This window comes from Suillus clintonianus, assembly GCF_016758775.1.
Source record: "Suillus clintonianus strain FC179 chromosome Unknown DEU56scaffold_79, whole genome shotgun sequence".
NCBI lineage: Eukaryota > Fungi > Basidiomycota > Agaricomycetes > Boletales > Suillaceae > Suillus > Suillus clintonianus.
In genome coordinates, this window is record NW_024539303.1 from 17,567 (window position 1) to 42,461 (window position 24,895).

A 24,895-nucleotide genomic window follows, 5' to 3' on the forward strand; every position below is an offset into this window, starting at 1 on the left:
TTAGTATCAGAAATCTTTGTAGATGTTGCAGGACCATCTTTCTGACGAGGTGTTTTTGGTTTCCGCTTGTATGGGGCGGGATTTGGACGTGGCTGGCGTTTTTTAGGGCTGCGCACCATTGGGACTAGAATGACTATAGAATTGTTTATCTTACAACGTTGTTATGCATCAACTTCCGGCAACTCAATAGTAGTCCTACTCGGTACAAACCATATCTCATAGTGTATATTGGACCTCCAAAGGCTATACATTATACAATATACAATTTTTTGGGCGTCTACCCGCAAACCACGATGGGAGCTGCCAAAACTCGATACAATATGAGATTTATACATTACTAACTCATACATTATGACATAGTGTACTGTAGTTCGAACTTCGGCCAACTGGGCTTCATTATATCTGTTGTAAATGTAATGCTCTAGCCTCTGTAGGCCTTGGCTAGCACTCGCCTTCATTCTATTTGGTCTGCCTACAGGAGTCTATCAGAGCGTGGCCTGTGATCAATCCGCCGGAATTTGCCCAGATGCTTGCAGGGAATATCGATGGGAGGCGCGCAGAATTCCAAGCGGCATCTTCCCTGTTGAAGTTTGTACAATACGAGTTAGTCGACGCCATGAACTCTTACTTATCAGAACTATCGTCCAATGCATTGGTCTACCTGCCTCGCTCTGCCGTTTTCCCTTTCATTTGTGGCGGGAGTTTCTGCCTTCAATCCAAGGGCATATGCTATCCAGTCCACTAGTTGCAAAGCTGTGGATCGCGCCCTGAACGAGGAGGTCAATATTACAATTGGTACGCATTTACGTGCATTTCTTGGCCAAAGATGTTTATCGTGGTCGTAGATTATGTAGACGTCAACCCAACCGCGGAAAAGAGCATCATCATGGTTCACGGCTGGCCCAGTCTTTGGAGCTCCTGGGGGTACCAGATCGACGAGTTCAAGGTAGGTATCTCTTCTGTCAGCCGATATCTTTCGATGTTGATCTGCTCCAGGATGAGTATCGCATGATTGCCATCGACGTTCGTGGTTTCGGAGGTTCAACGCACCCCGCTGATGTTCAGTCGTCCAGTACATTGGCCGATATCACTGGCGATCTCACTTGTGTTCTCGAACATGTTGGGATCGAAACTACTATTTGTCTCGGGTATGTCTTGTAGAGGAACTCTCCCGACTCACCTGATATCTGTATAGTCACGACTGGGGTGCTGAAGTCTGCTACGAGGCCGCGAGGAGACGACCTGATATCTTTTATGCCTTGGTTGGCGTGACCGTTCCGGTAAAAAGACCACTGCTTCCCAATTTACCTGCCTGACCATCATGACCAGTATTTGCACGCTGCTGGACCCTTTGCGGACAGCTCTCAGCTCTCAGCAGTCATGCCCAAGCTAGCCTACCAGGTTTTCTTCGAGAACCGCACGGCAGAAGCCGTCGCTGAACTGAATAAGGATGTCAGGAAAAGCCTACGCGCGACTTTGCGCACAGTAAACAGTGCCCCTCCAGATAGCTTCCTCACAAGCACAAGTTCTTATCTCACTGCGTATGATAATGTGACGGAGGTAATATTCGGCCTCGTTCTAGGGTGAAGTGTACTAACCTTTGACTAGATTCCTTCAATCCCATTCTTCACCTCGGATGATGAAGATTATTTTGTCGAACGATTCAGCATGCAGAAATTTGACCATAGTACGGAACAGAATTACTTCGATACTGTACTAGGCTAATCAATACCCCACAGCTCTCATATTCTACACTCGCGGAGTACGTAGATATCTTCTCATAACGCAACCTTAACTGAATATGAGACGCTTAGAACCGCTATGGAGCATGGCAATCTACTCAAGCTCAAGGAAATTACACCATTCCCCAGCCCGTCTTATCTGTTTTACCTCTACATGTGAGTCATCTGTCCAAAGATACAAGCCCTTACTCATGCACGTCACCGCAGGATCCTGTCGCAGTCTGGGTGTTCGCTGCAAATTACTTGAAATCTGCGGCGTTCCTGCCACAACTGACGACCAAGGTGCGTGATATGACCTTTTCCCAAGGACTACGGTGACAATCGAATGCAGACGATGGAAGGCGCCCATTGGCCCCACCTCGAGTACCCACAAGTATTCAATGGCATTCTCAGAGCATGGTTGGAGACCTTGGAGCATTCGCTCACCCCAGCCCAGCGGGTCTTCTCGGACGAATTGTAATCTACGACCTATTCCATAAACTTATTCACAATTCAAGGACTCAGGAACGTAGGGTAGACACTCAAGGACAAGTGTATAATAGCAATAGCAAGCATGATGCATTATGTACATACATGGATGAGGGGGAGGTACATCACCCGATGAACATATCTAGACGTGTGGGAAGAGGAGTTACTGGAAACAGCATGGACAGCGTACATGGGTACAGTACAGCATAGGACAGTATGGGTTATATGGAGTGCATACATCGGGGTAGATCACAACATTCGAAAAGTCACGCGTCAGGAAGGCCATTACCGTTCTGCAAACCGACACCCAGAGTCTGCCGGAGCAGCATCTCAACGCGGTCCCGCTCATCACTGATGCGCCCCATCTCGTCCTCCCAGCGTGCGACGCGGTGGTCGTATATCGAGCGAAGGGCACCAAGGCTGCCGAGCGCAGTCTCAAGTGCACGCTTGAGGTCGCCTTCGCGGGATTCTGAGCTGCCGTCGGAACCATCGCCGGAAGAAGTCGAATTAAGGAGCCTCTCAACCAGCGTTGTGCCCTTGGCGCGGGATGCTCGTCGACGAGCAGCGATGCCCCGGAAAGAGTTTCGTATATTGTGCATGCTCGGAGATTGTGTCCCTATTTCACGACGAATGGAGCGTGATGTCAGCGCGTGCAGTTTTGTAGAATGCGAGGGTGCAGCGAGAAGGACCATCGTCGTATCCGTCTCGCAATCAAGCGCTTGGAACTACAACGGCAAATGTCAGGGTCCACCCATAGCAGTTGACAACGAGTCATCTCACCGCTTGCTGCAGAGCCTCCCACCGTGTATCCCACCTCCTCCGTCTCTTTTCGATGTTGTTGACGTAGTTGGGGTGATACTCCAAGTCTAACAAATCATCCTTGTCGTCCTCATCCTCATCCACCCACTCAGTGCCATCATCAAGCACCGTCCCATTCACCCAGTTACCCTCCTCAGCAACCTCGAAACGTTCCTCACCAGCGGTCTCCTCACCAGACGAGTACGGCTCTGGGCTCGTATCCCGCGGCTGAGTGCTATCCACACGAGGCGGCGGCTTGATCTTCCGCTTCGTACTCTGGACCCGCAGATCCGAGGATGCCTGACGCCGCTTGACTCTGCTAGTCGGGAACGGAAGGCTGACCGGTTGGTGGCTGGGGCTCGATTGGATACTCATCGTTGCAGTAGAATCAAACCGGGGCCGTACGCCTCCCCCGAACGCACGAGATGCTTGTAGGAACGTCCATGGGTTGTATCCAGGGCCGGGGAAAGGCGTCGACGATGGCGAGAATGTGGAGTCGGATAATGCTGCGTGGTTGTTCAGGGCGTACATCTGCATCTGGAGAGCGAGTTGCTCTTCGATCACTGAGGGATGGTTGGGGTCGTAGTTGGACGAAGGCGCGGTGTGTATGGGATAGCCAGAGTAGGTGTTGTTGCGCCGAACATGCGAGAATGGGTAGGGATAGGGCGAGCCTACTGGAGGTGCTGGGCTGGCTTGCATGCTTTGCATGCCAGATATCAATGGCGACGGAGCAGCAGTCTGGCTGTGAGGTGTGGGCGGTATAGGTGCGACTGGACGAGGAGCTTGGAAGTAATGCGATATATAGGCAGCTGCGGCATCATCGTGATTCTGATCATCTGAGTAGACTTGGTTTTGCAGCGGGTGTGGCCGTCCGTTGCTCTGATGTTGTTGTTGTTCTGCACCACGAGTGTCAGAAAACGTGCGGCTGTGCTGGTGCCGCAGATCATGCTCTGATACAGAGTCAACCTGCTCAGTCGTCAGCCTCACCGGAAGTGCAGGCGACTCACGGCGCTCCTCAGTAGGTCTGACGGGAGGCTTTTCAAAGACGGCAGTGTCGAAGCTTCGGAGGCCTAGTCTGTCTGTGCTGCCGTTGCGGTGATGCTTTGTGAGGCTTGAGAGGCGTTGATTTGCGGGCTGCGGGGCGTATTGCCTGGCCGAATATGGTTCGGGTAAGCTGGCAGTAGGTGAGCGCGGGGTGTATGACTCCAGTTCTCCGTCGTGGTCTCCGTTAGTGTCGACGGGGAATTCATGGTCGTTTTCGATGAGAGTATCTTCGTCCTCTTCATGATATTCATGCCCCTGAGTATAGTCGTCGTTCTTCGAGGTTGCAATATCGTCTTCTGGTTCTTCTTGGACAGGCAGTGACTTGTCGGGAGTTCGGGTCTTCATGGCCTGCAAGGGAGGAGTGTTGCTGGCAAGTTTGCTGACCGCAGGTGGTGTCACACGAGCGCTGTCGGCGGCATTGGCTTTCCGCACCGTGGGCGGCGGACTGGGAAGCCTAAGGGAGGAGCTTCCATTAGATTGATACGAGTCCCGCTTATAGGAGACGTAGTCCACGTCCACTGCAGTCACACTCTCACCGCCCGACGAGCCGGTAGGCGTGTGGTAAGGGGGAGAAGTGCGCTCAGGAGAGGGCACACGCTGCTGGGGGTGCCCCAAGGGTGAGTAGGACGGAGACCCAGTCTGACTGGACGGGAGAGGACGCTCGCGGGCACGAGCAGTATCGCTCGGCTGGGCTTCCTTCTCGCGTTCGACAACGCGCATGGAGCGGGAGCGCTGCAGGCCGCCGCTCCCTTGCCCGTCGGCATCCTTTGGACTGGATCGTTCGTTCGCACGGACGCGGTCACCGATGGGGTCTTTGAGAGGTGACGGCACCTCGCGTACATAAACGGCGCCGCTCGTTGCGCCACCGGCGTAGGCGACGCCAGACATTCCAGGCACGGGCGGCTGCTGACTCAGGGCCTGCGCATAGTCCGCTCGCTCAATCTCTGCCATGAGCTCTTCTGTCATATGCCAATTCTCCTCCATGGCATGGAAGTGTGTTAAGAACTGGGGAGGAGGGACCCTGTTAATAGGGCGGGGGGTAACCCATTTGCGGATTCATGAGGTGGGCGTGGATGTTGGGTTGACTGAGTGAGTGCTGGGGGAGAGGAGGGGGTTGATGCATGTTGGGCTGGCTGAGTGAATGTTGAGGAGGAGGTGGGGGTTGGTGCATGTTCGGCTGGTTGAGTGAGTGAATAGGAGCCGAGGGAGAATAGTGCCCCTGGATTGCTTCTTCTCGGAGATGAGAAGGCTGATTGAGTGGAGATGGGAGTTTAGTCACATTGGGTGCGACCTGCGTGAGGGCCGGTGGTGAAGAAGTACGTTTTGACTGCGGGGATATGTTTGCAGTGGTGGGGCTAGCTTGTTGTGCCTGGCGTTGATTCGCAGACTGAGCTGCCGCTCCGTAAATCTGCATGACGGAGGGCACGATAGGCAGGGATTGGGCCTTGATCGTCCTTTGTCTTGGAGATGGGGACATCTCACGAGGTGGTGTGTTCTGGGACGAGCCTGATATAAAGAGTCAGTTTTGGGCGTTTGAAGTGGTTATTGGATAAGAGAAGATCCGGTACGGTTGTAATAACAATGGAATGTGGTCAAGAAGCGTGAATATTGTACAAGGAGAAGAAAGACGTGAAATTAACGATGTGAAGGATGTATCAGCACGCACGAACGCCCGGGTGATGCTAATCATGATGGTGATGACGGATCCACACTTTGAGAAGGGGCTGCGATGGGAACAATAGGCACCAGAGCAATAAATAAACATTACAGACCTTGAACCCCGGGATACATTTGAACTTTTCTTTGTTTGTGTGGGGACTGTTGACTTGTCATGGGCTGTATCTGAGCTCGCTATGACTTGTTATGCTGGCTGTAGATGGGGGAAGAAAGCAAAGGTTAGATCTGAGAAGATAACGAGCTGAAGAGTGCGCAAGTCAAACGTACGCGCGTTTCCAACGTGGCTTGCTGCGTTGCAAGCAGACTGTAGGGGTGGGTAAGGGCCGTGATAGGAAGCGCTGCCTCGAGGCAAGCCTGGCAAGGAAACACGCCCGGTCCGGGTACAATCACATCATTTCATTCAACCTGTGCCTCCATTATGTACCTAGGCTAGCTGCAGACCAGAAGGCGCTATCAGCCCTAGCTAGCGGCTATCGTGATTTCCTACGTTCATACCAGTCAATTCAATCAGAAACATCATTATTGCACTCACGAGAAGTTTGACCCACAAGTCGGATTCCTGGCAGAGAATGGAAACATGGTCACATAATCGTCACGCGCATATGTCACATTACGGAAGGCGTCCAAGCTCATCGTCCCATCTGATGGCGTCCAGCTCAGCCAGTGCAAAGTAAGCTCTACCTTCATTTCCATGATCATTCTCATATTACTTCAGGTTTCTCCTGCTATACGAATCCCTTCCACCTGATGAACAGTATGCTCTCGTAGAGAGCTCGCTTGCACCGCTCCTCAATGTGGTTTCTAAAGAGAAATCAAACCGCACTCTGGCATCAGCAGCACGTATGCACAAGAAATATGTCAACATGCCGTCCTTGAACTTGAAAGCCAAAAAGATGGAGGTCACTTCACTCCTTGATGAGCTCGCCCGCGACAACAAACGTTCTTACGTGAAAGAACAGTCGCGCAAAGAAGAACTCCTTGCGGAAGTCATCGAGAGCGTCATCGACTGGCTCAATGATATCTGGAGAGTCGTATACGAGTACGGTACAAACTTTTCAAAGGCCCATGCTTGTCTCTTGTACGCGTCTCAAGCGGTCGAGCAGATCGGGAACGCGCGCGTCGGGTAAGGTATCCTGCAGTTCTCATCGGTCTGGCTTATATTTTGTTTCAGATGCAAGTGTTCTTTCATGAACATGTACATCTCTGTAAAGATCAGACGTGCCTCCGGCAAGGTCGTCAAGTCCTTCCATTTCACCGGCGCGCACAACCTCGAGCGTGTCATGCTTTGGATTTGGCGCGACCTTTTTATAGTCATACTTGCCGATGGCACTAAGCGTCAGAAGGCTACTATTCCAGATATGCTCGACGATATTCGCGCCGAATATGGCTGGAAGGCTCTCGAACGATTACTCTACGGTGGCCAAAAACGTAAGCTCCACTGACTTAATTAAACTGTCATGACCTTTACATCATGACACCAGCCGATGACGACGACGAAGATGATGACTATGACTACTATGATGATGTTGATTATGACGAAGACCACAGCGAAGACTACACTGACACTGATGCAAAATCCGATGGCACCGCTTGCAGCGATTCTAACTGTCCTTGTGGATTCCACGCGTCTCATTGGTCTAACAAATTCAACGACGTTCGCATCTCTTTGCGCAATCTCATCCGTACCTCCCTCGTCTCTCTCTTTGCCATCATGCCCAGTCCAATCCTCTTCGCAAGTATCGGCGACATATCTGAAGCGGATGGAATGGACGATGACGACCTCTGCGAAGAGCTCCTCCCCACCCTCATGCGTGTAGCCACCTACAGCTCCGAGAATTATGCCACAGCACTGCATATATGTGCACTGCATGCGCATACAGATAACCTTAATAGTCTACTCACCAGCCACGCCCACCTTCTGCGTCCCCGTGACACGCCCGCACACCAGCTAGCCATCATAGTCCTTGCCACACAACCATCCTACCAGCTAAATGCACTGCGCATCGTCGAGAAAGAACTGCTCGACACTGTGCACGCCATACGCGCCGCTGTACGGAGCGCATTTTGCCATATCGATCTTGAGGCCAATAAGACGGAGCTCGCCGAGATCGTAGCATTGCGTCTGGAGGCACTGGGGCGACGAGGGCGGATAGAACGCTGGGTCGGTGCTGTGGTGACGCCTTCAAGTGATACCGCCCATCCGATGGCGCTGGCGGCACTCATGATGGGGCTTCCTCTCCCCCCCGGGATGGAAGGGGCTATGGACGATTCCGATCCGCTCGGATACATTGACATGGATATACAAGATCCGGAACTGGATGACCTGCGGGAAGATTTCCGTCCAAACCTGAAGGCACGCCTCGATGGTTGGATAGAAGCGGGCCGAACAATCAAGGGAGGGGTTTCGTTGTTGTTGAAGGTGTATACTGTTATTTTGGAGATGATGCCGTTCATGGGTGTGCCGGATATAGTGGATGAGATGACGAGAGAGTAGGTTCCTCACCCGCTCACCTCTTTGATCGACTGACTGAACTGACGACAAAGACTCTCCGAAAGACCAAGTAAAGTCTTCCTCTGCGATGCACTTGATGCTCTTTGGGATTTCTGTAGGCAGCAGAGGCGCAAGTTCGCAAAACCTAAGAGCAAGTTGAAGCCGCCCTGCACCCCCAATACTTCGCAAGCATCAGGCCAATCGAGTGATTCTGGGGGAGTGACTTTCGTCACGATAAATAACCCGCAGCAGTCTTGTCCGGGAGGAGTAATGGACGATGTCGATTGAGTTTACTCCTTTTTTTGTTCTTACAGTGCGCATTCTTAGCTTACTACCATGTTATTTTCTGGCTTTATCAATTAGATCAACTAGTCCAATATCCTCGTCTTGAATAATAAACCATGATCTAGGGTTAGGGTTTGCAGCCGCAGCCTTGTTTCCATATTTGGGACTCACCTTGTCAGAAATGAACCTTGTATTCGGGATGAATGAATCGCCCGCGTGGAATTTGGCAAAGAATACAAAGACTGTGTGGGTTGACAAGCGCTACAACTCCTTTATGTAGGTGTACCCATGGCATCTGTTGTCTGCACCCACCAATATCAGCAGGAACATTCCCTCGAAAACACCAGTGCCTTTCCTCGATGATACATCTTCCCAGCAGTGATTTCCCAATATGACGCGTCTTGTCGCGGGTACCGGGACTATATAGGCGAGTCAACAAGTGCCTAGCACATCAACCACACAGTAACTGCTCGTACTTATAAGTCTCAGAGCCGCCTTCCTTTATTCTCTTTGTATAACAGAGCTTCAATTGGCAACGATACCTTGAGCTCTCCACCTCCCGTTCATTCATTCATTCTACCTATTCGTTCTTTCAACCATACTTGCAAGCCAAGATGATGTTTCTTTTCCGCTCGACGTTCATCACCGCCATCTCAGCGTTCGTCGTAGCTCTCTGCTTGTTTTCAATGTCTGGTATGTTCAGCCGCTGTGTTTCTTTGTGCTTGTGCTTACTCCAGAACCATAGCCTCTGCTGTACCACAATTTGGCCGTCCTATGCTGCATGCATTAGATGCCGTCACAACACTTTCTGGGTCTGAGGCGATTCCCACATCAACAGCTACCAATACGGGCACGGACCCGGATCCTGATCCTCAGGTCGTTGAAGCAACGTCATCTACATCTACATCTACATCTACATCTACATCTACATCTACATCTGTACGTGTTTATCATTTCGTGGCTGTGATGGTGATTCTGATGCTACATCTAATTTCAGGCGTCGAGTACAGCTGTGACTACACCAACTGCCAGCAGTACCAGTACAAACGGCGCGTCGAGCAGTTTGCGCGGTGGTATGGGCGTTATGCTAGGTGTTGCCGTGAGTGGGGTGTGGTTGGCGTTCTGAGCTGTGCAGTTGTTTGTTTAGATGTTGGCGTTTGAGCCGACGGTGACCCTAGTCTGATCTCCCTTGAGAAACATTATTTATCTCTGACTCATACACGCACAGTCGTGCTATCTCTCCATCGCTTTCGTTTCTGCTGTGTCGCTATCGTTATTTGGGTAAGTCTATTACCATAGACTTTCAGCATGTGTCATTCCATTGCTGGTATGTATGTACTAGTACTAGTATCCGTGTCTGTAGCCTTTACTTTATTTGGGACTTGCTGTATCCATCATTTCCTCTGTTACATACCCTTTCTCGTGCTGCAATACAATGATTAATTGTATCCGTGAGACTACAAGCACTCGGGCATGAAAACTCGACTTTTACACGTGTTTAAAAATTGATTAGACACCATTTGGATCCGCAATACAATATAACCACCTGGCGGAGTGCGACACCCAAAAAGAGGACAGGTAACCCTGCGATGGCAAGGCCCTCTGATAATTGAAATGGCATTGACGTTATTGGCGGTGCTTGGTCGTATTGATAATTTAAACATTTAAACAAACGACCTTAAGCTAGGTTGAGCTATATGATACAACGAGGAGGTCAACCGAGACACCATTGACAATGATGAAGCAGGGCGCCGTTAGGGTTACTATACCATCCACGAGCTGCACTCAGAAGGCGCAGATTGGTGTTGAAACGAAGTCAAGACTCTAAGGCCAGTGCAGAGTGCAATGAGATGCCGTGCATGAACATACCATGACAATTGAGTTTAGTATCAGCCTGAGGGCCACCATCTCCCCTGCCAGCGTGCTCGACTGAGCCGCCTTGCACCATTATTCTCAATGGCGACCATATTGGCCATCACTCTCGAGACTCGGTGATTGGCTGAAGTGACAATGCCACTCCAACAACGACATATCTGCAACTCGTCAGACTGCGATTGTAGAAATCAGTTCTAGTCTCAGCAGTGGACTTCACATCAGATGTTATCGAGTCAAAGTCCTGGTGGTTCGGGAGTGCGTCATATGCAAGAAAGATCGCCTTGCACGCCGTTACTCAAACTACTACATGGCAACACCTACTTTGACCGCCCAGACAATATTTCTCCAGTACTCGTCTATGCGCTTTCGTGTACAAACTGAAGTGGAGGAACAATTAGCCACAGAGTAGCTATTCGTTCAAGGAATTACTGACCGGAATGCGAGATCCAAGGGATCAGAATATCCCACAAGCGTGACTTGAAGTGTACATCAGAGCGCATGCCGACATACTCGAACCAAGAAGGGTAAAATCCAGATCCTTCCCAATCCACCATATACACCTTGCCGTCGCGCGCCAACATAATGTTCCTAGGACACAAGTCCTGGTGCGTGAAGACTAGTGGCCATGAGTTATCGAAACGAGGAGCATCAGGGGGCGCGTGTTTCATCCGCTGAGACACATCCAACTTGTGGTTGAACCATGCTGTCATCTCGTCATAAGAAGTGAATGGACCTGCGCCGTAGTCGGTGAAGAGCAGTCCCGTGCATGCGGCCCCATCAAGGGTACCTGGAACAGACCTGCGCAGACGGCGAAGCTGTCCAACGTAACCACGCAGGGTCCAAGCAATTTGAAGCTTTGAGAGAAGAGAAAGACGATGCCAGCAGCTGGCTAGTGTCTCGCCGTCGACATACTCCATGATTATGTAGGTGTTGGAGGAGGAGTTCACAACGACTTGTCGCACCTGAGGAACAGGAATAGTCGTCATGCCCCGAAGCATACTCAGGTTGATCGCCTCCGTGATGGCTTCATGAGCATCCAAGTGCACTTTGGCAATAGTGTCGGGGGCAATTCTGTGCACACGGATCCACTGTATCTTCTTAGACGACATCTGTCTTATCCTGCTCCTTGATTGCTTCACCATTGGGGGAATTTCTGCAGGAAGAAACCGAGGCGACTGCATCTCAATGGTAGAGGCATGCATGGAATAGCACTACAAGCCTGATCAGATGACTAACTCAAAATAACCAGTTCACACAGAAACAAATACCTGCGGTTTGGGTCCATCAATGTCGAAGGGAGAGGGCAACAAAGTATCACTGGTATCGAAAATCCAGCAGAACCATTCGGGGAAGGAAAACAGACGTGGGGGAGGATGCGGGCCGCGCAGTGGGGGATTGAAATGTGGGAATAAAGCAGCAGGCTTCGTGGTTCGTGGAACTGGTTGAAATTTAGATATCCACAGGCAGGACATCACGCTTCACGGAGATTCAACATTGCAACGGTCAACTTGCAAGAGGGCATCATCTCGTCTGGATTCCGGGAGTTGTAAGCCCGGGGATCACGTGCTCCCAGACCACACTAGTTGTTGCCAAATATGACTGGAAGGCTCTTGTCCTTGTGGATTCCACGCGTCCCATTGGTCTAACAAATTCAACGACGTTCGTATCTCTTTGCACGATCTCATCCGTACCTCCCTCATCTCTCTCTTTGCCATGCCCAGTCCAATCCTCTTCGCCAGTATCGGCGACATCCGAAACGGATGGAATGGACGATGACGACCTCTGTGAAGAGCTCCTCCCACCCTCATGCGTGTAGCCACCTACAGCTCCGAGAATTATGCCACAGCACTGCATATATGTGCACTGCACGCTCATACAGATAACCTCAATAGTCTACTCACCAGCTGCGTCCCCGTGACATGCCCGCACACCAACCAGTCATCATAGTCCTTGCCACACAACTATCCTACCTGCTAAATGCACTGCGCGTCGTCGAGAAAGAACTGCTCGACACTGTGCACGCCATACACGCCGCTGTACGTTCTTTGTACCTGCGCTTAACCCACCACCATAGCCTCTGCTGCACCACAATTTGGCTCTCCTGTGCGATATATATTGTTGGATGCCGTCACAACACTTTCTAGGCCCACTGAGGCGGTTCCCACATCAACAGCTACCAATACAGGCACAGACCCGGATCCTGATCTTCAGGTCGTTGCAGCAACTTCATCTACATTTACATCTACATCTGCACGTGTTTATCATTTCGTGGCTGCGACGGTGATTCTAATGCTACATCTAATTTCAGGCGTCGAGTACAGCTGTGACTGCACCAACTGCCAGCAGTACCAGTACAAACGGCGCATCGAGCAGTTTGCGTGGTGGTATGGGCGTTATGCTCGGTGTTGCCGTGATTGGCGTTCTAAGCTGTGCAGTTGCTGGTTTAGATGTTTGCGTTTGAGCCAACGGTGACCCTAGTCTGATCTCCTACGAGAAACATTATTTATCTGACTCATATACGCATAGTCGTGCTACCTCTCCATTGCTTTCGTTTCTGCTGTGTCGCTATCATTATTTGGGTAAGTCTATTACCATAGACTTTCAGCATGTGTCATTTCATTGCTGGTATGTATGTACTAGTTAGTATCCGTGTCTGTAGCCTTTACTTTATTTGGGACTTGCTGTATCCATTATTTCCTCTGTTACATACCCTTCCTCGTGCTGCAATACAATGATTAATTGTATCCGTGAGACTGCAAGCACTCGGGCATGAAAACTCGACTTTTACACGTGTTGAAAAATGATTAGACACCATTTGGATCCGATGGGTAGACTGTATACTATTCTTGATTCGGTGTCCATTTCCTTTAAACAAGCAATCGCACGTAGCTAACATCATCGTGTGTTGACAACGTTTCGAGGGAGTCGGTAATTGAAAGCTGATGTTGTTTGCGTCCGTGGGGTAACTCTACGTAGGAATTCAGAATACACTATGGAACTAATCAACGGCTGTACCGTGGAACAACTGCATCGTAGCGCTGTGGGCGGCTAATCCCCGTCTCGATTGTGCACGATGCGTGTCAGCAGGAAATATTGAGCTACTCGAGATATTCTTTGACTAACCCCGCTGGCCCTTCATAAGTGTTTTGAAAGAGGTAGTTGCTTTGCTACACGGCTCAACCTATGACCTTTGTCCTGTATAACGTGCGCCCGAAAAAGAAAGATAAATCCACAAACTTTTCGACGAAGATGTGCTGTCGCAAAGTTTGCGGAAGACATAGAATATGATGATACGCTCATCGTTCGAAAACTGACGATCTGCTCAAAGGTTCAGAAAGATGAGAATGCGAGACTCAGTGGCCTACCTCCACTGATTGCATCAAGATGTCTGTCCTCACTCTCGGCCGTTGTCCAGGCCGCAGAAAAATCTTAGCCTGAAGCGTACAAGTATAGGTCGACCGCCCTAAGATAAGGGTGTACAGCCATAAACGATCATCTCCAGGGCTCGAACCATGAACTGGTGCGATAATGATGCCTAGTATTTACATCGCCGAGTGACAGTGCGTCTGTAGAAATTTACGTCTCGATCATAACAATACATCAAGAAAGAGAATATCAAAATCAACGAGACAGAGAGCTCCTTGCACGTATACGTTCACCAGCGTAATATATCCAGATGGGGAACGGTATACCGATGACAATGGAAAGACCTGCAAGAAGGGTGTTGCCTCCCCCATAACCGAGTGCGGCGAACATTTGTTGTCCAAAGAGAGGGAATGCGAATGCGAGCAACGAACGGAGCGTCTGATGATGCGTTCAGTGAACGCTGACGATATTTAGGGTGGGGAAACTCACAGAAGCAGCTGCGCTTGCGCTTGCAGCATAGGTAAATGTATCAACGAGGTATAGTTGAATTGGGAGGCTTCAAAGAGGTTAGCCGCGAACGGTGCTATGGTATAGGACACACTCACAAAGTTGTCATTAATCCGAATGAAAAGATAGTGGTACCGATGATAGGCATCATGAAGTGGAGCTCGGCTTGAGCAGACCAGCCATACCAACTAACGCACGTCAGATTGGGAGTAGCAAAAATAACGCTTATGGATATCTCACAGTAGTCCCACCGGGGCGAATAATGAACCGAATATCAGAGCCGGCACGCGCATCTCTGGCTTACCCTTTCCTCCATTTTTTGCGGCGAGCTACATAAGAGATGGGCTTCAGCTAATGCGGCCGAAGTAGAAGGCAGTCTTGACGAACACGTATGTATATCTTGTCGGAAATTTTGGCACCGAAAATGGTGGCAGATATGAATCCAACGCCAAGTCCAAGGTATGTCAGACCTCCCATTCCGATGCTGAAGTGGTATACTTCCGCAAAGAGGTCTGAACGCAAGTTTGTCAAATTCGTTCCCATAATACTGGGGAAATATGATCTTACTGGGGAACGTAGCAAACATCAAGTAGTAGATACCTGACAGATGATTTCAGTCCACATCTCTTTGTAGGGTGCCAAGTACTGACCATAAATCCTGAAATAGATGACATCAGTTAGCCGCGTAATATTAAATGAAACTTACAGAGCCATGTATAGGCTCAGGATGAAGCATATAAAACTCCGAGTCAAAAGGATAACGGGTCGTTTGAGATTGATCCATAAGTAAGCCCATTTATTCATGTGGTGTGCGGCGAAGACAGGATGTCCTTCGGCTACCTTTTCGAGATCCGGAGATAATTTGTGACGACGAAGGCGAATAACTGGTGCATAGGATTCTCTCATGAGAGGGATTCCAAGCACTGCGGCGACACCACAGATCGCTACGACGATATAGAAATCATATTGTACGCCAACCGACTCTGCGATGAAGCCTCCCATGACGGGCCCGACAACGGGACCTTGAGAGAGATAAGTGTGAACTTGAGTCAAGGTGGTAGATTGTGAAACGCACCTATCAAGGGTCCGATATAGTATAGTGCCATAGCGGAGGCACGATCGTGTTCGGAGAAGAGGTCGCTAACGACACCCCCGCCGCATGCTATGGGCGCGCTCCCCGCAAAACCAGCTTTGCAGAGAGTAAGCGAATTTGTGACAGCAGTAATAATTCCATGACGTACCTAGAAACCGAAAGACGATGAAAGATGCAGTGTTGGGTGAAAAAGCACAGCCGAGATTAAACGCGAGGAAGAAGAGGTTCGCTATGTGGAGAACCTTGAACTGGTTCAAGCAGATAGTTCCACTGGTCTTAATGAAGAGGACGACGCACCCACACACGACCATAGACTTCGGACAACGGTGCGGTAAATAGAGGACCGATGGCGAATGACAGAAGGAAAATGCTAAGAGTCAACGCTGTGACCGTTGGATTGGTTATCCCATATTTTATGGCCACGTCCGGTAAACTAGGTGCCATGATAGAACTTGCTAACGGAGCTACAAACGTGTAGAGCGCAAGCTGATATGAAACCGAAATTAGGCTTCATAATTAAATATCCGATTATGACGGAAAAACTGACGATTGCAGTGGTTGTCCATTTTTTTGCTGAAGGCCAATTCATGGGGTTGACTGGGTCATGTTGCCATTCGTCATCTAACTGTTGAAGGCTGTCCAGAATTTTGTCCTCCAAGATGTCGTCTGGGATCGTGGAGGCGCCATGGAGCTGGGGAAGATGATCATGATGGTCCTCCGCATCATTCTGATTTGGTACGTGAGTATGGGGGCTCTCAACACGAACCGTTCCTGAAGGAGAGGTCGACATTGACCAGTGCTGTAGGCAAGAAAACCTTGGACGCAGTGAAGATAAGACATGCCCGGGGACCGACTGTTGATTATATAGATTAGAAGGTGGTGACTGAGCAGGTATTACACTAGTACTGTACCGTGACAATTATACCTTGACAGGTGCGGTAGTCGGACCAGAACTTGAAGATAAGCCTCGTTTGATTGGCTGGTCAATTCGATAACAACCGAGGCTGTCATAGTGAAAGCCGTCCTGGCGCCAAATCTTGGCAGGTGGGGCGCATACGTAGTAGTTAGCTATTTGCGAATTGTCATGATGGGCTTACAATCACCGCTTCATCCGGCTACCCCCACCTCGTCGACCTCTCGCTTGCCACCAGCAGGTGCGCCATACTATTTGTCTCTCCTAGGCTTTATAGACGAAGCTTGGGAGTTAGTCGTTCCTCACAAGTTCCCCCGTACTTACGCTCGGGGAGTGCCAGTAGTTTGAAGCTCCGCCCCGCATCATCTTTGACATTTGCCATCAGTCCTAATTATAGTTCCGAACCTAATATTCTACTTCTAGGCCCTAGACTCCCCAAAATTCTAGAGACGTCCTATAGTGGGCGCAGAGAGGCCTGTGATCTGGTCACGGGAGACGACTTTTTTTTGCTTTCTTCCCGTCGTATCGCTCAGCAAGAACTCGTTGCCATGACGCATGAGCAGTAACTGCATACTTTCTGTGCCAGTGACACATGCACAACATCGTGACTCCTTAATTCTGCTCTAGTCCAGGCCAAAACGTGCACCTCCACTTCCCTCTCCATCCCGCTCAACGCGAGTCCAGACTTGTCAGCATCCCAGCACAACGAGAAAAATGCTCCTCTTGGAGGTGGTGCTCCGATAATCCGAATACCAAGCCCTATAACAGTTCGCCTGTGGCTGCCTGTGTGTTCTGGCTTCTGCATCCAGATCTGTAGCCGCCTCTCCCACCCTGCACTAAAACCTGTGTCTATGAAGTACCAACGTTTCAACATCCGAGTCGGGTTTAGTGAGTCATTGTACAACTTATCTGTTCCAGTCTTTCTGTGAACACCAGAGGAATCAACTGTCGTGCGTCAGATCAGTGCATCGAGACTCCATGCGATGACAGTGGATGACGAGTCGTCCTATATCGACGCATGGCGTCTCGAGCTGATGCTAACGGTCTCGACGACAACCAGAAACATTAGGAAAGGAGAGGTGCTCACCTTTCCCCAGAACCTGGGTCGCGATATTCCTTTCTCCTCTTGTCCAGGTGTTTTTTTTTTTGTTGGCAATGTGTTACTTTTGTTTTGTTAAACCGGGGTGGGCTTACTCGCGCTGACGACTCGGCTCTTTGAGCCTATTGGCGCCGAGGAATCAGACTTATTTGTGACGACGCCACCCCGGACCTGGCGGGCACTGAGGGGCGAAAGGGATGGAATGTTAGCAACACCTGCGACCTCAACCCAACCGGGAGACTGAGCTACCCGGCGGGTGTCCTCGGCTTCAAGAGCAGGGCCCACATTCCACGTCCCGAGCCATCCACTAGGTCCCGACCATGGACGTCAGCGACCACTGATACCCTAAAGATGGTGCGATGTTAGCGGCAGGCCAGGAGATAAAAGTGGAACGTACCCTCTCATCTCGCGCCCGAACTTACGAAGCAGCGAGAGTGTTGAGTTGACGTGGGCCGGGGTGCCTAAGCCACGGTGCGGGCCAGTGCAACCGACCAGGGAGATGCTGAGGAGGTGAGCAGGGCGGAGAGGTATCAGACTCCTGAGAGCCCCTGCGAATGTGGCCAGCAGACGCAGCTTGACGAGGGTCAGGAGGACCCAGGTCCTATCCACTGCGCCGTCCACGCCGCGAGCGACGCCCGTGAAGGTCAGCAGCTGAATTGTATTGTTCCATCAATTGTCATCATGTTGCTAGTTTGTGGCGTCTTCAAATCGTGAACCTTGGTGCACGCTGGAGTTTCCATTAATTTCTGGGCGTGGTCGATGTCGGTTAGCAGGCAGGTAGGAACGCAGCGAGAAAAGAACATACCTGTGGCTTCCAGTGGAAGCTCGCTGTCAGAGCTGAGCAAAACCAGGAGAACGTCAGTATTCTGTCCTATAGGGATACCACAAACAAGAAACATACCATGTGGCGTCGAGCCGTGCTGGTGGCGCAAAGATGAGTGTGTCAGTAGGATGCCATGTACTCCGAGGCCGAGTCGCACGCCACATACCTTGCTCGAACATCCGGCATAATGTGGTCGCGAAAAATTAGGATTGTGAAGATGGTAGAGAAAAAAGAATGGACGGAGGGCTGAAGCAGGACTGAGAATTGTTTTTATAGTAGGACAGTGTGACGGCTCCGCGGCTGACATTATTTGGTTGTCGGCACATGAATAAAGAGATGAATTGCCACATATGGAGTGGTTGCGGGGGTAGGTAGGAGATGTCATACCGTGTCACTTGGTGTCAACTGGAAAGCCATCATAGACTTCATGGCTTTGAGATAGATTGATGTTTTCGAGACCACATTCGCATCCACCGGCCGGGAAGCGCACATCCTGAGCTAATTCTTCTTATCCTTGGTGTGGCGTTGCAAGGAAGGATCTAGGCATAACTTATTCACACAGACTTCATAACTCCATATGTCGTATCGATGGCCCTTGGATATGCACGCAATTGGATGGATTTGAAATTGATTGACGCGTCCAATTGCAAGACGCGCCGGTCACATGATGTAAACCTTCTGTTCCTAACAGTGCCAAACATGCACATGGACTTCCGTCCAGACCAACTTAAAAGTCTACCGTATAAGAGCCGATTCCCGAGAAGACATCCGACCCCAATTCGACTTGTGGTTCTATGAGTTCCCGTGCCAGTAACAAGGTGAGCAGGTCCTCGGCAAGGGGGCAGTCTGGCGACACAGGATTTTCTACTGCTGCTTGTCAGTGTTCATTGTCACATTATGAACGTTGTTCAAGTTGTCAGGTCTTCTCTACAGTTGAATAATGCTCATTCATATTGTTATGGATAACATTGTCGACGATACCCAATGATAGATGTTGGTGCCACCATATCGTGGCAAAGCAGCACAGATTCGTCCCCAAGATATCCTTCCGTAGAGAACACAACCCCCTCCTTTGCAAGCATTTCCATCCTACTATTACACCACACCCCAACATTCTTTTGTCCTCCTCTTGCATTTGCACCCGTGCCCCTACTCTCCGAAAAATATACCGATGTACAGGTCTGATGCGAAAATGCAGTGGCAAGACACAAACAGTGCGAAGAGGTTAGTTCGTATCTATCTAGGGCGTGTCCCTAAAGCCCATCAGGTACTGCATAATCTGGAAGGAGGCCTGAAATCATCGATCTTTGCATTAGATCACGTCTGCATGATAACATTCTCGACTTACCACTGGCGCAAACTGCGGAACCCTACATAAGACATTAGAAATGAGACGCTGCATAGTGCGGAGAACTCACATGTGTCCGCTCAGGACTACTTCGTAATAGGTCAGTTTTCGCTCAGAGTGCATCGTCCCAAAGGCACCCACGCCATCGACAATGAAGCTGTCTTTGGCGATAGGCGTCTGGAATCCTTGCAAACCACCCCCTTGAAAATAATATGAGTGACTGGTAGCGTACATGAAACATTATTAGTCACGCACAGGTCATGCTACAAAACATTCCTATCAATCGAACGGATAACTGTCGCGGGTCAAGAACGCACTTACTTTTGAATGGCAATTCTTGCTCTAAGTCATCGAACCACGCATCAGGATATACGAAAAGGAAGGCTACAAACGAAGTCATACCCGTCAGCAATGAGAATAAAGTCCGCAAGACCGTGCACGATGACGCTCCGCTGGCTCTTCTCGATAACACTCGGCAACACGGTGAAGGCAGGGGGTAAGCTGCTGTCTCCGTTCGGGAATACATTGATATTGGTGCAATCCATCCAATCGGTGTTGACGGGCGCGTGGATAGCTATCTTCACATCCGTTTGATTAAAGTAGATGGGAGACTGCGTCTGTGCGAATGAACCTCTAGATCCGCATCAGCTGAGCTGCATTGAGTCAATGATTGAATGACGTACGGGAAACCTAGGACATCCCATAGAATCGGATACTTGTGTGAAGAATAAGTTAGCATAGTACTGGTCGAATTCTGTTCGACTCACAGTGTCCCAGATACGATAGATATTGAAGGCGGGGTTGATAATCAACGCGGCATCGAAAATGTCTTGCCAGACATCACAGCCGTCGACAGGGTTGATAGACCCTCCTGGCAGAGGAAAAAGGCCTGTTGGAGGGTATGTCACGTACTTATCCATGTAGCCAGTGTAATTGCACTTCGCGGCCTTCTTCTCAAGATATTTTGTGAACGTTTGACTGGATCCTATCGGTGAGTAGCTTGCAAACTAGGTTCGAGTGAAATGAACAAACTTAAAAGAGAAGAGACCAGCGTATTTGTTCACGAAGTCCACTGCAGGGATCTCCTGTTGCACCACCAGCCACGAGATTAAAGCTGATCTCCATGTGTAAGTCCTCGAGAGTAAAGCAAGTCAAAATGTTACTTACGATCATTGATCCATATCCCTTGCAACGAGAGGTCCAATAGAGTGGGGTTCTCGTAGATATAGTTCGCGATATCTTTGTTGGCCTTTCAGATATGACCAAAGAAAAGTACTGTCCAACTAACAAGGGACGTATACTCCAGCATACTGGATACAATGAGCACGACGTTTGAACAGACTGTCTGAGAGAGACAAACTTACACTTTCACCCGATAAATAGAACTTCTTGCCTTGTAGTTCTGAAAAGACCTCAAGGAACTGCTGCAGAAAACCGACGAGTTGAGCAGCAACATCGTCCTCGTTTTGTGCGTTCGGAACGCCTTGAGAAAACCCTGTGCCAACCGGTTGCTCCACCCAAAGGACGGAAGAGAGGTTGGTCCAACTGTGTTCATTCACGGTTGGTCTGGCTTGACCCAAAGACCAACTGAAAGGCTTCAAGCTGCTCAGTTACACCAGTATTTACGTAAAGAAAGAGGCTTACTCCATTCTCTTCTAGCAAACCTCTGAGGGAGGAGCAGCCAGGGCCACCGTTTGTCCTTTAGGTAGAACGCGTCAGGTCAGCAACCAACATCACGTCGCTTCTGATGACGCACCAAAAAATCAAATCATCAAGACTTCCTTCGGGGCCGGGAGGGAAAAACCAGAAAAAAAGCTGTCGGTCCCGATGTCAGCAGAAGCCATGCATAAACCACTCATATACACACCTGACGCGTCTCGTTAGGGCTGTTGCTGATGGGTAGAAGACCTGCCCAGCTAGGACCAACGTCGAAGTCAACGAGAGGGATTGATGTGCCATCGACGTAAAATTCTGGACGAACATGGATCAGACCGAGGTGTTAACTTATAGCACTTCATTAACCTGAGGCCTTTGGGTTCGTGAATGTGATATTCTGAACACCACCGCGCTTTAAATTCTGAGGACCGCTAGTCTGCCAACGCTTTGCCGCCTCGAGTTGGCGTTCACTAATCTCATGCTTTGTCATCCTACGAGCGCTGGCGGCGACCACTGCGAGTAGAACCACAAACACGGTGGGAGGACGCATCACTGTAGAGCAAGCTTGAATCTGAATCTGTGAAGGGAAAACAACGAATCGTCTGGTGTTTTCGGTACATGGGGTTTTTATTTAGAATGGGCATCGCTGTGATGGCGGACGCGAACAATCAGATGGACCACATGCATGCGATGGGGATCACCATGGCAGGAAACGTACAGCATCACGAGTTCTTTTGGTGCGCAGCCCAGAATTTATCCGACCTTGGGGTCCATGGGGGAGCCCCGTGTTTCAATTGTGAAATGAAAGATGATTTGTAAGACCATCGAAGATATCGGAAATTAGAGTGATGGGCCACTAGCAGGTAATAGGCTAGAAGGCGGCTCCGGCTATCATCGAGGAACCGTAAGTGAGTAATGTGTACCTGACCCCAAGCGCAGCATCTTCGCGCGCCACAATGGCCCGTAGCCTTACTATGTTACGTGTCCCTTGTTCTGCTATACTTATACATAACAGAATCTCAATCTCCAGAGGGTCCACATAGCGCTTCTCTCTGCGAAAGCGCCCTCAGTGACAGTGCAGCAACACACGACCTCTTAGCTACAGCCACGGTCCCATCCTCATGTCCAGACGGCGAAACAACAACCTGCTCAACAAGAAGACTATAGTTTTGGGACAATTTTTGCCTCGCACTCGGTTGAATCTCACACCGCACTCTTCCCGCTGTCTCCAATGTGCAGCCTACTACCTCGTACTTTACGAAGTCTGTTTCGTCTCAGAGTCCAGTTCGAGACTATAGTTAGGGTAAGTAGAGGGATAGGGACGCGTGAGTTATCTCATCGACTTCATCTGTCGTCACGTGTGCCAGTCCATGTCGACTCCACATTAAAAGGCACTGCAGCATTCCCAACATACAAGTACCACTGATTAGTAATTTATAATAGGAATCGTGTTCAATGACCAAATGCTCATACTTGGTCCGCTCCTTGGAACAGTGGTGCCACGCGCACCTCCAATTCCTCCCGTATGACTTGATCATATCGAAGAAAAAAAAAATCACATCTAATAAGGAAACCCATAAAATCAATGAGTAAAAGAGCTCCTTGCACGTATACGTTCACCAGCGTAATATATCCAGATGGGGAAGGGTATACCAATGACGATCGCAAGACCTGCAAGAAGGGAGTTGCCTCCCCCATAACCGAGTGCGTTGAACATTTGTTGTCCAAAGAGAGGGAATGCGAACGCGAGCAGTGAGCGGAACGTCTAGTGATGCGTTCAGTGAACGCTAACCAGATTTAGGTTAGTGAAAACCCACAGAAGCGGCTGCGGTCGCGCTTGCAGCATAGGTAAATGTATCTACGAGGTATAGTTGAATTGGGAGACTTCAAAAAGGTTAGCCGTGAACGGTGCTATGATACGAAGCACACCCACAAGGTCGTCATCAGTCCAAACCCAAAGATGGCGGTTCCGGTGATTGGCATCATGAAGTGGAGCTCGGCTTGAGCAGACCAGCCATACCAACTGACATAGGTCAAATTAGGAACAGCAAAGAAAAAAGGGTCCATCTCACAGTAATCCCACTGGGGTGAACAACGAGCCGAATATCAGAGCTGGCACGCGCATCTCTGGCTTACCCTTTCCTCCATTTTTTGCAGCAAGCTACATATGAGATATGATTCAGCTAATGTGGCGAGAGTAGTAGGCAGTCCTGACATACGTGCGTGTAAATCTTGCCCGAAAGTTTGACGCCGAAAATGGTGGCGGATATGAATCCAAAGCCAAGTCCAATGTATGTCAGACCCGATATTCCGGTGCTGAAGTGGTACACTTCCGAAAAGAGATCTGGTGCAAGTTTTTAGTAATCGTTCCCGTAGTACTGGGTGAACATGATCTTACTGGGGAATGTAGCAAACATCAAGTAGTAGATACCTGATAGTCGATTTCAGTCCACATCCAGCATAACTCGGTGTAGGGCGATAAGTACAGACCATAAATCCTAAATATATGACATCAGTTAGCCACGTGATGTTAAATGAAACTTACAGAGCCATGTATAAGCTTAGGATGAAACATATAAAACTCCGGGTCAAAAGGATAACGGGTCGTTTGAGATTGATCCATAAGTAAGCCCATTTATTCATGTGGTGTGCGGCGAAAGCAGGATGTCCTTCGGCCACCTTTTCGAGATCCGGAGACAATTTGTCACGACGAAGGCGGATAACTGGTGCATAGGATTCTCTCATGAGAGGGATTCCAAGCACTGCAGCGACACCACAGATCGCGACGACAACATAGAAATCGTATTGTATGCCGACCGACTCTGCCATGAAACCTCCCATAACAGGGCCGACGGCGGGACCTTCTCAGATCTGAGCCTGAACTTGTGGCAAGATGCAGAGTGTGAAACGCACCTATCAATGGTCCTATATTGTATAGTGCCATAGCTGAAGCACGTTCACGTTCAGAGAAGAGGTCGCTGATGACACCTCCACCGCATGCTATGGGCGCGCTCCCCGCAAAACCAGCTTGTCATAGAGTAAGCAAAGATGTGAATCCAGCGATTCCATGACATACCTAGCAACCGAAAGACGATGAAAGATGCAGTGTTGGGTGAAAAAGCACAGCCGAGATTAAACGCGAGGAAGAAGAGGTTCGCTATGTGGAGCACCTTGAACTGGTTCAGGCAGACGATTCCAAGGGTCTCAAGGCAGAAGACGACGCACCCACACACGACCGTATACTTCAGACAACGGTGCGGCAAATAAGGGGCCGATGGCGAATGACAGAAGGAAGATGCTGAGAGTCAACGCTGTGACCGTTGGGTTAGTTATGCCATATTTTATGGCCAGGTCAGGCAAACCAGGCGCCATGATAGAACTAGCTAACGGAGTAACAAAAGTGTAGAGCGCAACCTGATAGGAAACGAAAATTAAACCTCATGATTAGATATCGCGAGGGACGGACTGACGATTGCAGTGGTTGTCCATTTTTTGGCCGGAGGCCAATTCCTGGGGTTGATTGGGTCACATTGCCATTCATCTTCTGGTGGCTGTTCAAGTTTGTCCAAATTTTTTTCCTCGAGGTTATCATCTGGGGTGGCAGACACGCCGTGGAGCTGGGGAAGATGAAGGTCGTTCGTATCATCACGGTCTGGTACGTGAGCATGGGAGGTCTCGACAAGACCTATTCCTGGAGGAGAGCTCGACAT

The 24,895-nt window shown here is 49.7% G+C and overlaps 9 protein-coding genes across 9 annotated transcripts; 3 read left to right on the forward strand and 6 right to left on the reverse strand.

Moving 5' to 3' along the window:
- Positions 1-621: 621 nt before the first annotated feature.
- On the forward strand, positions 622-2,296 carry DEU56DRAFT_822568 (Alpha/Beta hydrolase protein). Its single transcript, XM_041354157.1, has 10 exons — positions 622-795; positions 846-946; positions 997-1,148; positions 1,196-1,280; positions 1,330-1,560; positions 1,609-1,687; positions 1,740-1,762; positions 1,815-1,898; positions 1,950-2,024; positions 2,074-2,296. The coding sequence occupies exons 1-10, from the start codon at positions 648-650 to the stop codon at positions 2,200-2,202; spliced, it is 1,107 nt and encodes a 368-aa protein (XP_041204938.1). The 5' UTR covers positions 622-647; the 3' UTR covers positions 2,203-2,296.
- On the reverse strand, positions 2,297-5,036 carry DEU56DRAFT_982951 (uncharacterized protein; the record flags this gene model as incomplete). Its single annotated transcript, XM_041359921.1, has 2 exons — positions 2,297-2,935; positions 2,991-5,036. 2 exons carry the CDS (start codon positions 5,034-5,036, stop codon positions 2,477-2,479), a joined length of 2,505 nt encoding a protein of 834 aa, XP_041204939.1. The 3' UTR covers positions 2,297-2,476.
- Positions 5,037-6,331: 1,295 nt separating this feature from the next.
- Positions 6,332-8,508, forward strand: DEU56DRAFT_916078 (uncharacterized protein; the record flags this gene model as incomplete). The annotated part of the gene is made up of 5 exons (XM_041357825.1): positions 6,332-6,399; positions 6,445-6,852; positions 6,901-7,157; positions 7,211-8,219; positions 8,274-8,508. 5 exons carry the CDS (start codon positions 6,332-6,334, stop codon positions 8,506-8,508), a joined length of 1,977 nt encoding a protein of 658 aa, XP_041204940.1.
- Positions 8,509-8,703: 195 nt separating this feature from the next.
- DEU56DRAFT_542297 (uncharacterized protein) lies at positions 8,704-9,751 on the forward strand. Its single transcript, XM_041346718.1, has 4 exons — positions 8,704-8,781; positions 8,830-9,198; positions 9,251-9,444; positions 9,503-9,751. The coding sequence occupies exons 2-4, from the start codon at positions 9,120-9,122 to the stop codon at positions 9,629-9,631; spliced, it is 402 nt and encodes a 133-aa protein (XP_041204941.1). The 5' UTR covers positions 8,704-8,781; positions 8,830-9,119; the 3' UTR covers positions 9,632-9,751.
- A 763-nt stretch (positions 9,752-10,514) lies between these two features.
- Positions 10,515-11,608, reverse strand: DEU56DRAFT_542193 (kinase-like domain-containing protein). Its single transcript, XM_041346717.1, has 2 exons — positions 10,814-11,608; positions 10,515-10,757 (listed from the first exon to the last, which is right to left on the reverse strand). Exons 1-2 carry the CDS (start codon positions 11,580-11,582, stop codon positions 10,684-10,686), a joined length of 843 nt encoding a protein of 280 aa, XP_041204942.1. The 5' UTR covers positions 11,583-11,608; the 3' UTR covers positions 10,515-10,683.
- A 2,393-nt stretch (positions 11,609-14,001) lies between these two features.
- On the reverse strand, positions 14,002-16,136 carry DEU56DRAFT_743052 (major facilitator superfamily domain-containing protein; the record flags this gene model as incomplete). The annotated part of the gene is made up of 12 exons (XM_041348982.1): positions 14,002-14,184; positions 14,236-14,302; positions 14,352-14,441; positions 14,494-14,582; positions 14,641-14,765; positions 14,821-14,853; positions 14,904-14,911; positions 14,960-15,275; positions 15,329-15,442; positions 15,495-15,588; positions 15,644-15,832; positions 15,894-16,136. The coding sequence occupies 12 exons, from the start codon at positions 16,134-16,136 to the stop codon at positions 14,002-14,004; spliced, it is 1,551 nt and encodes a 516-aa protein (XP_041204943.1).
- Positions 16,137-16,788: 652 nt separating this feature from the next.
- DEU56DRAFT_758924 (uncharacterized protein) lies at positions 16,789-18,367 on the reverse strand (the record flags this gene model as incomplete). Its single annotated transcript, XM_041350275.1, has 6 exons — positions 16,789-17,204; positions 17,454-17,665; positions 17,756-18,009; positions 18,164-18,229; positions 18,260-18,278; positions 18,348-18,367. 6 exons carry the CDS (start codon positions 18,365-18,367, stop codon positions 16,789-16,791), a joined length of 987 nt encoding a protein of 328 aa, XP_041204944.1.
- A 679-nt stretch (positions 18,368-19,046) lies between these two features.
- On the reverse strand, positions 19,047-21,735 carry DEU56DRAFT_959627 (Alpha/Beta hydrolase protein; the record flags this gene model as incomplete). Its single annotated transcript, XM_041359309.1, has 16 exons — positions 19,047-19,472; positions 19,530-19,551; positions 19,600-19,729; positions 19,785-19,792; positions 19,851-19,871; positions 19,932-20,162; positions 20,213-20,244; positions 20,297-20,507; positions 20,562-20,643; positions 20,697-20,768; positions 20,818-20,839; positions 20,894-21,124; positions 21,174-21,228; positions 21,286-21,344; positions 21,397-21,500; positions 21,552-21,735. The coding sequence occupies 16 exons, from the start codon at positions 21,733-21,735 to the stop codon at positions 19,422-19,424; spliced, it is 1,515 nt and encodes a 504-aa protein (XP_041204945.1). The 3' UTR covers positions 19,047-19,421.
- A 1,032-nt stretch (positions 21,736-22,767) lies between these two features.
- On the reverse strand, positions 22,768-24,895 carry DEU56DRAFT_916083 (major facilitator superfamily domain-containing protein; the record flags this gene model as incomplete). Its single annotated transcript, XM_041357826.1, has 12 exons — positions 22,768-22,950; positions 23,003-23,069; positions 23,119-23,208; positions 23,258-23,346; positions 23,405-23,529; positions 23,584-23,616; positions 23,676-23,683; positions 23,731-24,046; positions 24,099-24,212; positions 24,262-24,355; positions 24,411-24,599; positions 24,656-24,895. The coding sequence occupies 12 exons, from the start codon at positions 24,893-24,895 to the stop codon at positions 22,768-22,770; spliced, it is 1,548 nt and encodes a 515-aa protein (XP_041204946.1).

What these genes read in the sequence shown, in the direction of transcription:
- DEU56DRAFT_542297 (XM_041346718.1), top strand. Translation starts at nt 9,120, where the DNA reads ATGATGTTTCTTTTCCGCTCGACGTTCATCACCGCCATCTCAGCGTTC. An exon ending in CTGCTTGTTTTCAATGTCTG is followed by an intron (nt 9,199 to 9,250) that starts GTATGTTCAGCC and finishes CCAGAACCATAG; the next exon opens with CCTCTGCTGTACCACAATTT. An exon ending in CTACATCTACATCTACATCT is followed by an intron (nt 9,445 to 9,502) that starts GTACGTGTTTAT and finishes ATCTAATTTCAG; the next exon opens with GCGTCGAGTACAGCTGTGAC.
- DEU56DRAFT_822568 (XM_041354157.1), top strand. Translation starts at nt 648, where the DNA reads ATGCATTGGTCTACCTGCCTCGCTCTGCCGTTTTCCCTTTCATTTGTG. An exon ending in GGAGGTCAATATTACAATTG is followed by an intron (nt 796 to 845) that starts GTACGCATTTAC and finishes TCGTGGTCGTAG; the next exon opens with ATTATGTAGACGTCAACCCA. An exon ending in TATCTGTTTTACCTCTACAT is followed by an intron (nt 1,899 to 1,949) that starts GTGAGTCATCTG and finishes ACGTCACCGCAG; the next exon opens with GATCCTGTCGCAGTCTGGGT.
- DEU56DRAFT_542193 (XM_041346717.1), bottom strand. Translation starts at nt 11,582, where the DNA reads ATGCATGCCTCTACCATTGAGATGCAGTCGCCTCGGTTTCTTCCTGCA. An exon ending in CCCTTGGATCTCGCATTCCG is followed by an intron (nt 10,758 to 10,813) that starts GTCAGTAATTCC and finishes CCTCCACTTCAG; the next exon opens with TTTGTACACGAAAGCGCATA.